The sequence below is a fragment of the Equus caballus genome, chromosome 4 (assembly GCF_041296265.1).
Source record: "Equus caballus isolate H_3958 breed thoroughbred chromosome 4, TB-T2T, whole genome shotgun sequence".
NCBI classification, from domain to species: domain Eukaryota; kingdom Metazoa; phylum Chordata; class Mammalia; order Perissodactyla; family Equidae; genus Equus; species Equus caballus.
Genome location: NC_091687.1, coordinates 33,683,859 through 33,697,746, shown reverse-complemented (window position 1 = coordinate 33,697,746; position 13,888 = coordinate 33,683,859). Strand labels below are relative to the sequence as shown.

Sequence of the window (13,888 nt, the reverse complement as noted above, 5' to 3'; positions counted from 1 at the left end):
GACATATGAAGGCAGTGAAGTCCATTAATGAACAGTTAAAATTTTTTAGCCAAAAGTTGCTGCCTTGTTAATTCTGTTCATTGATAATAGTACTGTACACTTAAGAAGTGATTGCATACCCGTGAATGTCCCAGAGTAGTAGGATATTATGTATATTAGAAAATTTAGAAAGGATAAGATAAAATAAATGTATCTTAAAATTTTAGCATTCCAAATTCCATTCTGGTGGATCTTCATACTTACCACTTGCATCCTGATTTGATATCAATGCGCTTGCTCAATGGAATATAAGATAGCCCTCTGCAAACATGAAGCTTCTCTTTTTTTGCTATATTGTCTTTTTGACTCTCAAGTTTCTTCTCTTTATATTTGTTTTTTGTCTATATCCATGCTATGAAGTAATGTTACTAATAATTGATCAGTCTTTTGTACCCTATGGGAAAACTATCTAATCAAACAACTCAAAAATATGAGCTACAATTAGGCCAAAGTGAGTTTATATTTTTTAATAAAATTAATTTCATTAAATTTGAGGGTGGTCATAGGTCCTCGTGTCTCCTGAGATTAAAAAGTTCTTGGGGCTGGCCCCGTGGCTGAGTGGTTAAGTCCACGGACTCTGCTTTGGTGTTCCAGGGTTCACCTGTTCTGATACTGGGCTCAGACCTAGCACTGCTCACCAGGCCATGCTGTGGTAGCATCCCACATAGAACAACTAGAATGACTTACAGATAGGATATACAACTATGTACTGGGGCTTTGGCGAGGATAAAAAAAGGAAAGTTGACAACAGATGTTAGCTCAGAGCCAATCTTCCTCACCAAGAAAAAAAAGAGAGAGAGAGAGAGAAATTCTCTAGTGACCTTATGTGTACCATGAAGATATGAAGAGCAAATAGCTCTTTATAAATTAAAAAAATTGGGGCCAGCTCAGAGGCGCAGTGGTTAACTTCGCACGTTCCACTTTCTCGGCGGCCCGGGGTTCACCAGTTCAGATCCCGGGTTCGGACTTGGCACCACTTTGCAAAAGCCATGCTGTGGTAGGTATCCCACATATAAAGTAGAGGAAGATGGGCATGGATGTTAGCTCAGGGCCAGTCTTCCTCAGCAAAAAGAGGAGGATTGGCAGTAGTTAGCGCAGGGCTAATCTTCCTCAAAAAACAGAAAAAAGACAATAAATTAAAAAAAATTAAAGATTCTTTTCCTCTCTTCTCTAACCTACCCACACACACAGACACACAAACACACATGTTCATGCACACACACATCTGAGGGAGAATCCTAAATCTAAATGTTCAAGATTTTCATGTGTGAAGACTTAGTGTGTATTTTAATTCTTGTCGTATGCATACCATCTACTTTTTCATCATAATTATGTATTATCTTTCCTTAATGACTTTTGGAACAAATGGATATAAATAAATAAGGCAAATCAATGAAGTTCACATAGAAGATTTTATATTCTTTGCTCCTCAAATAATATTTTTGACGAGTTATTATCCGTCTAATAAGTTCTGGACCTTTGTATTCCTTTGGGAAATGGCACAAGACCTTCTTGATTGTTAGATTATGCGTTTGGATCTCTGATTTAGTGGAACAGTGTGTAAAAATCTCTCATAATCAGAATACTCCCTATTGGCTCCACATCCAGGGATCCCCAAGAGCGCTGTGTGTCCCAGGGAACATCTGGAATGGATTATGTGCAGTTAATTGGCTCCAGGTCGAGCTTGTTACAGACAGTAGCATGTAGTATAACCTATGCAGTTCACTAAATCCACCCACTGTAGGTTAAATCACACCTCCTTCTCTCTATAATTCCTCCCAGATGCAGGACACACACACATCTGCATACACAAAACACACACATCTACACACAAACATGCACTGGAAGATTGCAAAATATCAATGGATTACTGGAGAGGTTGTTGGCAATACATTTAACCCATAAATTATCTCAATTAAAAGATTACCTTCAATTCAAAGGATTCTTGGGGAGAAAAACAAAGAATCAGGAGCAGTAGATTATAGAGAGTGACTATTTTATAGTAGAAAAAGATTTGAAGTTAAAAAGAAAGGTTCCAGCAGGTTCCGGATGTTTTGTTTTATTTTGTCCCTTACCCTTAGCATATGTTTCAGCAGGTGTAGACACTTATCAGGATGTCATAGTAGCAAGGAAGGCAGTGCTTTGATTTTTAACTTATTTAACAATATTAATGAGCTGGACTACAAGGAACAGTATGACTACTGTGCATTGAAAACTGAAACATCAATCTTCTTAACTTATAGAGTTGGAGGCACAGGGCATGTCTTAGCAATTAATGACCAGTTGGAGGAGTAGATATCTCAATACATAGCCAAGGGCCATTAACCCCAACTGATCATTAATTCCCAGGAAATGTTCTGTACTGAAGTCATTATTGTTAATAAAATGCGCACATGGAGAGTTCCCTCTCTTTTGCCTGTGTACATAACCGTACATTCACATTACATATGTTGTTGCATGTCATGAAAACAAGTAGTATTTCACATGCCCAGAGTGACAAAAAACTCAGCCTAATGAGAAATTTAATATATTTAATCCCTACATTCAGTTTACCTTTCACTTTTTTTTTTTTTTGAGGAAGATTAGCCCTGAGCTAACTACTGCCAATAGTCCTCTTTTTCCTGAGGAAGACTGGCCCTGAGCTAACATCCGTGCCCATCTTCCTCTACTGTATATGTGGGATGCCTACCACAGCATGGCGTACTAAGTGGTGACGTGTCCCCACCTGGGATCCGAACTGACGAACCGAGGGCCACCAAAGCGGAAGGTGCGCCCTTTGCTGCACCACCAGGCCGGCCCCAACCTTTAACTTTTTTTGAAGGATGTGGGTAGGTGGAAGAATACTTGTTTGTAAGTCAAGGCTATGAATCTGCTGTTAAGGTGGATATAGGGAAAAATGAAAGGAACAGGGAAATGGGATTAGAGACGCGCTAATGAATATGGATGGAACCAGCACACGTGCTCTACTACCAAAGGCAGTGTGGAGTAATGGCATTGTTTGAGTCATAGTATATTAGGTCCCAGAACAGGTATGAGGCACCTTTAAGAGTTAGGTCAAGTTCCTTTTTTGGTGCCCTCTCTCTTCCATCCTACTGGATTATGCTGTGTTCTCTCTTCCTTCTCCTCATAGCAATCTAACCAAGTCTATCATGCTTCTAGTGTTTCAGGAACCCTTAACTAGGTATGTCTGTTTTCTGGAACTGTCTCTTTTTGCTTTCCATTTTCCTTTGTCTGTTCTCCATGAAACTATCCTTGTCTTGCTTAAACCTATATGATACTCCTTTGAGCTGTTTTTTATAGCATCCTATATAGTCTCTATTTTAGCAATTATTTCATGGAACTTTAATTATTTGCATATATTCAACCACTCCTTTCAGAAAAGAAGTTTATCTTTTTCCTCTCCTTGATAAACGGTTGGGGATTAGCTATGGTGTTAATAACTGTTAAAAATATGTTTATGGGGCTGACCCCGAGGCTGAGTGGTTAAGTTTGTGCACTCTGCTTCGGTGGCCCTGGGTTTCGCCAGTTCAGATCCTGGGTGTGGACATGGCACCACTCATCAGGGCATACTGAAGCAGCGTACCACACAGCACAACCAGAAGGACCTACATCTAGAATATACAACTATGTACTGGGGGGAAGGGGGTGGCTTCAGGGAGAAGAAGAAGGGAAAAGAAAAAGAAGATTGGCAGCAGATGTTAGCTCAGGTGCCAATCCTTAAAAAAAAAAGAATATGTTTATATTTTTATATGTATTTTCTTATTTGTGTAAAAGCAGTAAGTTTTTAAGGAGGATCTGTAAGTCAGAGAATGGATCTACTTTTTACTGGTGTAAAAGTCATATTGAAAAGTTACAAGGATGCATTTCTTACAAGATTGAGTAATTTAAAACTCACATAATTGAAAGCTAATCCTGATAATTTTTTCTGTAGACCAGCTAAAGTAACTCTGTTTCATGGCAATAGCATAAACATGTTGTCCTACTAGCTCTGAAAGAATGTAATTCTTTAGTTTTTAAGAGTTTGTTTTAAATATGTCATTTAAAGGACTTCATTAGTGTTTTATATTAAAATGTATATTATTGAAATTTTAAAAACTAGAATTTTCATAAGGGTTGCTGATGGTATAGATCCTTTTGGTCAGAAGGATATTCCTGTTTTCTCTCAAAGTAAGTCTTATTAGGTGAAACCATCAAGAAGTGTCAAGTACATGTGAATAAAATATGTGATATGTGGCATATTTAGTACAATATTCTTAATAAGTATCTAAATCAACTTGATTATTTGCATTTGTAGTAATCTTCTAAATCAAAGAATTTAAACATGCACAGATTACACACAAGACAGAACAGTTTGATGCTTCCTATAGGTATCTTTGAAGGTAATTAAAGTAACTGAGAAAATATAATTTATTAAACATTCATGTTCGACATTTCTTGAAGAAACAACATAAAATTTGTAGTCTATCCTTAAAATGTTTGTCATGTATAAAAATAAATACATGTATCCCTAAATTCTATTTCACTTTACCAGATTGATCTTAACTTCTGAGATTTAAGGTAACTAAAACCTTACTATTCAAAATCTGTGAGGCGTTTTAGTAAAGAGTTGATCTTCCATAAAAAAAAGAAATTCATTCTTATTAGCCCTTCTCTTAAAACTAAACCATACAGACATAAAATATTTATTTTGATATTAAATAATTAGAAAATTACTTAAAGTGTAGTACTTTTTTATTATGGCTAAAGCTGTCATCAAGGATGTAGAGAAATTATTGGGACAAAAGTTGAAGCAGGTACCACATCTGGAATCCTCCCTGGGAGTAGGCATAGCAAGATCCTTTCTGTGGGCTATTTCTTAGAAAGACAGCGATAACTTTGTGGAGAAGGAAGAGAAGTTGAAAACCGCATCAAGAGTTGATGATGACTTGATTCTGCCTTAATGAAAAGCACCCAAAGACGTAGGGGTTAAGAGGGCTGACTCTAGTTACAGTCCCGAACAAACATTTTAATCCATCTCTTATTTGCCATGTGACCTTAGGAGAACTGTTTATCTCTGTACCTCAGTTTCCTCATCATGAAATGAGGTAAATAATTACCTATCCTTCTTGGCTGTCATTAGTGTTGACAAAAAGTAAGTGGAGGTGTATTAAAATTTTTAAGAGTTTCTTTGAGCAAAAATCAATTTGAATTGGGCAGCACCAAACTGGAAGTGGTTAGGCACACTCCACCGACAGGAATCAGGGGAAACACATAGAGAAAGTATGGCAGCAATGAAAGGAAATTATTTTATTGGCTATAGCTTAGAGCCTGATTGGCTGTTTGTTGATTGGTTGTCCTTAGTGTTTTGAGTTCATAACTTTGAGGCATTAACAGGCTTAGATTTCTGTTTGCTTAAGTAGGCACAATAGCATCAGAGCCACGTCAGTCTAATGGCCTCTGTTTAATTAATTTAACAGCATTAGGTCATTTAATTTATGTAAAGTACTTTTTAGAAAGTATCCGGTACATATAAATACTGAGTGAATGTTGTTTGTAATTACTATTATTAGCGTAGTTTGAAATATGTGAGTTTTGATTTATTCCATGTCTTAAAAAAGACGACCAAGGGAGCTTGTTTATGGCAACCTAGTAAATAACTACCTCCTCCCTCTTCTAAACTTTTATTTTACAGTTTGTTTTTCTATTTAGTGTGTTGAATTCAAACAAATAGACTGCCAGTTCTTTCTCCAGGAAAAATGGGTTTATTTGGGATCAGCAAAGAATTGCAATTCTGTATCTGCAACCATGGCAAGCTGTGTGCAAATCCCCAGCAGCAAGAGGAAGAGAACCATTATTATAGAAGGGAAGAGGAAGTTGGGAGGACTATTGTAAACAGAGTCCATTGGAGGAATCAAGAGTTTCATGTGTAGTGGCTTTCCATTGGCTAGGTTGTGACAGTCTTTCATTGGCTGAGCCCCTTGCTGGTCAAGAAGAGCAAGTCTTTCTTCTTGCTGTTGGGCTCTGCTATGGACACTGGGCGTGAAAGCTATCCCTTGTGGCCTCTTGTCTCCATTTTAATGAGGTTTTTGTTTGTTTGTTTCCACAAGTGCTGCCCTGTGTGGAGTAGGGTAGAGTGCAGGTTAGATTGCATTGTCCCAGGCATAAAATCTGTACTGCTTTCCCTGACCTGATCATGTGCAATTTTAAGTAGAATTTTAAAATACCTTTTCGGTCAGAAACAAGGGAAGAACTCCCTCAAAATAAGAGCTTTTGTTTTGTTTTGTTTTTCTTCGGGGTCTTTTCCTTTGGGAATGATTTGGGGGAAAGAGTAGGCTTCTACCAGTATTCTTATCTGATCAAAGAATTCATCAAGTTTAGAAAGAATTGGTTCCTCCTACATTTGCATGAAAAAAAAATTTAGTAGAGGAAGAGGTGCTAATTAACATAAGCAGTTGAATTTTTAGTTGTGTACCTGTCTCCACATCTGAGTAGAGCCAGATCTGAATTTTATTACTCAGTTCTAATTCATTTTCCCTGCAGCAATTTGTAAAAATTGTAAAAAAAAAAGGAAAAAAGAATAGAGAAAAGGAGCAATTATTTTTTAAAATCTATATACATTCAGAAAATTATAATTTAGTAAGTCTAGGAAAATCTGCAAACTGCTATATTAATAGTTCTTTTCTTACTTTTAGATTAAATTAACGCTGTTTGAAAGAGAACATTGTTTTCATCATGAATGCTAATAAAGATGATAGACCAAAGTCCAGAAGCCACGACTTTTACATTTTTCATGCCTTGGTGGTGCTAAGCATGACCGTGCTGTTTCTTCCAGTCATTGAAACTTCTAAACAAAATATTCCACGAGTCAAGCTAACCTACAAAGGTAAATGTGTAAAGGTTTTTCAGATTGTCCTTGTCTTTTTGATTACTGTATTTCTTTTATTTAAAAATGCATACTGACTTTAGTGAAATGTTTGTAGTATTGGCATCAGTTAATAAAAATACTATTGTAGAACACAAAGCCCAACTATTCATTATTTTTTGTGAGGAAAATAGACACCGAAACTGTTAATATATATTTTTCAGCCAGTTGTTTACAATGATCACCTACTGATAAGCATAATTAGGAAATTTTGGTCTATAAGTTGTAATCAGTTTTGTATTAAAATAAATCAATCCCTAAAAATAGAAAAAAACATTAATTCCATATAGCTTCTACTAATTAGTTTATCCCTAGAGGGTTTTCTTTTTTTAAATAGTAAGATATCTTCAGAAAAAATTAACACACTAAAATACCTTTAACTTCTCAAGCATATACATGTTTTATTATTTTTAAAAAGCAATGTGAAAGGCTTAAAGTATAAAGATGAAAAAAGTATTTAAGAAATGAAGTCCACTAAGCTAATTGTTTTTAAATGTATAAATTAATATAAAAGCAAAGTTTATATGAGTTATATTTACTTATCTTGTATATATGTATGTGTAATATATATAAAGGGAGAGGTCAAGAGAAAGAAAGAGAGAAAGCCAAATTTCATGCTCAAAGATTTATTTCTTTTGTTTTCTTTTCTGTGATATACACTTGGCTTCTTTAATATTTTAAGTAATGATAGGAATGTAGGGAACTCAGACTCCTTTATTCTGAACTGGCAGGTAAAAATTATGCTGGCAGTTTTAATATTCTCTGATCTTTAAGACAGCTTATTCTCAGCTCAAATTATATATCAGTAATAAAAGCCAATTTGATGACAAATGTGAATGGAAGTGGAATTAGCATATTATACTCATTACACATTTTGTATGTTGGTATTTGTTTGGAATTTATATGTCATGAATTAAAGTTAAGGCAACATATTATTTTTTAGTTTCTATATTCTTCTAGAATTTTTAGAACAGATAAAACTAATCTGTTAAAAAAGAAAAATCAGAACATTGCCTTTCCGCTGTTGAGGGAATGATTGATGGGAAAGGGATATGAGAGGAAACTTTCTGGGGTTATGGAAACGTTCTCTATCCACACAGAGATGTGGAGCACCCAAGTACAGCATATGGATTTTTTGCAACCTGTCATACTGCACATGTCGGATTTATTTATTTACCTATATTCAAAATGTGCCTTAAGAAAAGAAAAGAGACAAATTTTAAAAGCAAACAATAAAAAGAAAAGAAACTTTGAAAATAAAGAGATTGAAGGGAAAAAAAAGGAAACACTATGTAGTTTCTATGGTATAGTGAGAAGCACAAGAACCTTGCCTTGATAAGTGTGAACAATGCAAAATAAATCAGATTTGCAACAAAACTTTTCTAATAGTTAATAATCACTTGCTGTGGATGCAGTGCCTGATCCTGTTTCTCAGAGCCTATACATAAGGAGTTCTTCCCTGAAGCACTTACCTCCCACAGTGAACTTTGAAGTTTACCCAAGCATCATCCTGATATTTGATGAACTGATTATATGATTTTCAGTTGTCAGAATTAAATGGAGTTGAAGAAGACCACATGCTTTGTTTAAGATCACTGGGTGGCCAAAAGAGATTTACAGATTTGTGGGCTTTTATGCCCTTTGATTAATTTATGGAAAAAAAGTAGATTGTCATTGTGATAATTTGGGTTCATAAGCAAAATTTCATATGAGTATTTGTAAAATATTAACTCAAATGTGGTAACTTGATCATTTGAAAATAACAAATCAATAAAAATAGAAAAACCTCAACTAATTTCATATAGCTACTACAAATTAGTTACCCCTAGTTATGGAGGTTTCTTTTTTGTATTATTATATGTTTTTGGATTGGAATCAACCCTCTAAGAGTTCAAAATCTTGTTTTATTCATCTCTCTATAGATTCTCACTCTTCTCAGCACCTAGTGCTTATGTAAAAGAACTGGTGCAAGTGTTGGATTAAACGCAATGAGAACTATTCTTTTGATAGTTCTTATGTTCAGTAGGCTTTCCAAATGTTACATTGTTTAGGTTTTTATCTACATGTAGGTTATCTCCATGTCAAAGGCTGGTAAACAGTAGAAACTATTGAATGCAGGGTAGGAATTACAGAAATCTCCTCCCAACCCACCCTCAATAGCTCTCCGTGGCTGCTATTAGCCATTCATTTCCAGATTGTATGCTAATAATAGAATTAGTCATCTTGGCTAGGAGAATTACTGACAGCCTGTACAGAGCACTCTTCTTTCCACTTTAAAGAAAGTGGAGTCTTGTCTTTGGAAATCATCAGTTCAGCATTATGAAGCCTACATTTTCCATCCACTTTCAAGAATTTCAAGTTTCCCTATCCACCTATACTGTATCTGAGAGTTTAGAAGGAAAGTAGTTCAAATCTTGATATACTACCTTTTAAAAGTGGCCTATTCGTGAATAAACAAGTTTATGATATAAAAATTATTGCTAATTTAGGGTTATGGTGAGAAAAATTGCTTGTATACCACAATCCTACTTCTGAGATAATAATCACAGCTCTTCCATGGCATTGTGTCTTTCTCTTATGACTCTGACTAGTGAATTGAGATCAGCTAGCACACCCATTGCTTAGATAGTTTCGAGAGAGTCAAATGTTTGCGCTTGAGCACTATAACACTGCCAGAATGTGAGATTAGAAAAATTAGCCAAAATGAAAGCTCAGTTTTGTTTTCAAAAATATTAGTTTAATGGGCATGAAACCAGCCTTGTTTTCTTTGCTTTCCATAATTCATGCTTCCTTAGGTGCTGACGCGATGCAGCCAGTATCAGAAGAGTTGGCTACTTCAAACAGCTTCAAGATTATTTTGAGGGATTTCTTAAAGGCCAGTGGAAATATAATAGCCATTTTATCCAAAGAATGCTCTTTGATAAAGACTTAGCTTTGAATCTCTGAATCCACAGGAGCTTGTTTGGTTCTTTCGTTGAGTAGAGAGATTTCCCTTCTGTTCCATATTTTGAATCCTTGCACATTTATGCATACTAAATCTGTTCCTTGAGTAATAAGTAAGGAACTTTGGAGATCAGGATGTCCTGTATTTCTGGATTTTGTGTTAGAAAGTTAATATATATATTTTGCCCTACAAGGTGGGCTTCTCACAGTGACTGTTACAGTTTATACTGCAGATGTAATAAAAATAATTTTTGAGAGATGATCTACTTCACTTTTTCTTCTTCTGCTTCACTGCTACACTATTACACTTGTAATAGTGTAATATTTTCTATCTTACAATCATCATGAAGAAACTCATGTGAGTTGACGGTGTTTATACCCAGGAGTTGTTCGTATTTGTAATGTTATTTGTTTGGAAAACTCCAGAAGATGAGTTAGGTAACATAGCTAAAGAGGAAGTGGACAAAAACTTTAGAAAAGGAAGAAAAAATGAAAGTTAACCAATATACAAAGATTCATCCCTTAAGATGCATTGTAATTTCTTTCATCTTTTTTCCTTTTTTGCATATTCTCTTTAGCCTTTCTTCTTCTTTCCTATTTTAGATTCTAGTATTATCTTACATTTGAATGGCTTATAACAGATATAGATATAGATCTGTCATACATATAGAGTCTGTTTTCTTACTGCATCCTTTTGAGCCTGTGATAAAGAGAATTCAGCGATCAATTCCATTTGAATATTTTCCCCAAAAAACTCTTGCTCTCTCAAAGAATCACAGTAAACCTGCAAAGCACCAGTTAATTAACACTGAATCCACACATATAAGACATCAGGAAGGAAGCTAACCCACTAATGCTTACTATGTGTTCACCTATTCTACAATTACATATTGAGCGACCACTATGTACCTGGCACTGTTCTAGCTCAGAGAAAAGTCACAGTCCCCTTTGAGTTTTTTTCCAGATACAGAGACAGACAATGGACAGGTAAATAAACAAATGAATAGCATTTCAAATAGTGGGAAGTGCTATGAAGAATAGAATGCAAGAGAATGACTGGGTACAGGTACTCTGCTTAGACTTTATCATGTCTAAGTTTTATGACACCCTGAAAACCATTTTTTATACCCATTTTATAGATAAAAAACGTGAGGCTCAGCGTCTGAAAGCCTACCCTAAAGCAAGAAGCTCTTAAGTGGCAGAACTAAGTTGTGTGTTTTCATTTCTCTAGTTCAAGGCCCATGCTCTTGCCACCTTGTGCCCTCGAGGAAAACATTACATATTCAGGAATACAAGTGTCAAGATATAAAAAATGCCAGATTTCACGATTACGTCTTTGGCAGTATGCTCTTTTCAATAACTACTGATAGCACTAAATGTGTTCTGCTTCTTCAAAACTTATATGTATTTTCATAGAGAAGAAAAACTTGAAATCACTTTTAAAATTTTATCTGCTATTGTATAACTAAACTTAATGTTTTTGATAGAATGTTTTGTTGGAATTTTCTGAGATATAATTGGATAAGTCTGTTTGTTTTTGTTATTTACAAATGACTTTATTTAGGTGTGAAATACAGCATGTTTCTCAAGTGGAGATTCATGGCTATTTGACTCATCTAACTTGTTTCATTTGCTTCATCTAATATTAGTTCTATTGTCTTGATTCCGTATAGTATAACAGTGAAGAGAGCAAGTTCTGAAGCCAAACTGCACAGGTCTTAACTGCTGTTACTAGTTGTGAGATAGTTGGATGTTTATTTTCTGTGCTGCAGTTTTCTTATTCATAACGTAGTAAATCTAAATGCACTAATTTAATTCTAATAAGGTTGTTGTGAAGGTGTGTTGATCCATGTGAAGCACCTAAAACAGTGTTTGGCATAGTGAGCATTTAATAAATGCTTTCAATTATTATTTTTTGTGAAACATTATTATCTTTCTAGATATTAATGGTTGTCCCCAGACCAAAGGTTTCCCTATGTAAACAGGTTTGAAAAATAGTTCCCTGTTGGAGATTTACAACATACGTTAAAATTGCTTCTGTTTACTACCAAAGTATTTTCTACTAGAGTTAGTTTCCCTCAGTCAAGCACCAACTACAGACTGTGAATTTATTGAAGGTACTTTCCAGTATTTTTACCTTTGTGGTCTTCTAGTAGTTAACAAGCTATTACAGTTTAAAAGGTCGTTCTTGACCTTGATAAGAGTAGTGTCTTTGAGTGCGAGAATCATAGCACAATTAGGACGGCTTCTTAAGAGTGTGAGCTCAGGGACAGGGGGTGATAATAGATAATTCTTTGAGTGTCTTTTTTTTTTTTTTGAGGAAGATTAGCCCCGAGCTAACATCTGCTGCCAATCCTCCTCTTTTTGCTGAGGAAGACTGGCCCTGAGCTCACATCCATGCCCATCTTCCTCTATTTTATATGTGGGATGCCTGCCACAGCATGGCTTGACAATAGTGTGTAGGTCCACACCCGGGTTCCGAACCAGTGAACCCTGGGCCGCTGAAGTGGAATGTGCAAAGTTAACCTCTGCACCACCAGGCCTGCCCCCTTTGAGTGTCTTTGAGTGGTTGGTAGCCCTCAGAGTGGGTTAAAATGAATCATAAAATCATTCAGGAGTTCAGACTATATGATGCAATCTAAAGTGAGCATTTTTGTTGTCAAATTAATGGGAAAAGAAGATAGCTTGCCTGAATACCTGCCCCTAAGTACTTGATAAAGAAGCATTATCAATCTTATGGTAAGAATTCCCATATAATATTTTTTTCTATAAAGCAAGTCATTGATAGTTTAATTTCGGTGGATGTGCCGTGTTTGAAGGAACTCACTTGTTTTCTGAGACATATTTTCTTTGTACTCAGGCTGTGCAGTTGGGCTTTCACAGGTTTAAGAGTTCAAGGAGAATGTTATTGTGTATATGATTTCCAACTGTCAACAGTCAATAGTTTCTGAATGCCCACTTTGTTTCTAGCCTTGTTCTGGCAACAAAGGGGTATATCAGCAAATAGAAGAGGCAAAAATCCCTGTCATCATGTAGTTTATAGTCTTATATGGAAAGGCAGACCATACATAAGTACATTACAAAGCAAGATAGATGATAAGTACTATGGAGAAAAATGAATCAGGAAAGTTAGCTGAAGAGTGGTGAGAGTGTAGGAGTCAAATATGGTGGTCAGGGAAGAGCTCATTGGGAGAGTGATGTTTTCACAAATACTTAGAGAAATTACTGTTGCCAGTCATGCAGATACTTGGGAAAAGAATGTTTTTTGGCAAAAGGAATAGCAGGTGCAAAGGTCCTGAGGCAAAAAGATGTCTGGCATGTTCAAGGATCCTAAAAAAGAGAGTATGGCTAAAAAAACAGTGGGATGGGGCAAAGAAAAGGATTGATTAAATCAGAGAGTTAATAGGAGGGAAGAAGGATTAGATTCTTTCACTGTTGCCATTGTTAAAATATTGGCTTTTATTTAGTCTGAGTGTTATGGAAATCCACTGGAGAATTTTGAGCACAGAGGTAACATGATGTGACTCTCGTTGTAGGACACAACAGTGGTTTCTGTAGGACACAACAGTGGTTTCTGTGTTTTGAATACACTGAAAGGGAGAGATCAGGGAAATAGGGAGCCAAATTTGAAGCTGTTGTAATAATCCAGATGAGAAATGATGGTCTGTGGGCCAGACTGGTTGCAGTGGAGGTAGAAGAAAAGGATATGAAGGTAGGGCCAACAGGATTTGTTGATAGATTGGATATGAAGTAAGAGATAGAGAAGTCAAGTCAGACTCCATTTTTTTTTTTTTTTTTTTTTTGATCTAAGGATGGAGTTACCATTAATTGAGATAGCAAAGATTGTGAAAGAAGTAGATTTTGGGGGGAAGATCAAGTGGACGTATTTGTTTGAGCAGGCTTTTAGATATCTAAGTGAGATGCCAAGAAGGCATTTAAATATGTAATTTCTGGAATTTATGGGAGATGTCAATTGAAGGCATGAATTTCTCAGTTAGCATATAG

The 13,888-nt window shown here is 35.7% G+C and overlaps 1 protein-coding gene across 1 annotated transcript in view; it reads left to right on the top strand.

The window, feature by feature from the left end:
• The window catches only part of SEMA3D (semaphorin 3D), a 188,297-nt gene that overhangs the window by 57,896 nt on the left and 116,513 nt on the right, over positions 1–13,888 (top strand). Inside the window, exon 2 of the mRNA XM_023639099.2 lies at positions 6,711–6,901. Within this exon, the coding sequence (XP_023494867.1) occupies positions 6,751–6,901 (151 nt within the window). The 5' untranslated portion in view covers positions 6,711–6,750. The remainder of the gene's footprint in view (positions 1–6,710; positions 6,902–13,888) is intronic.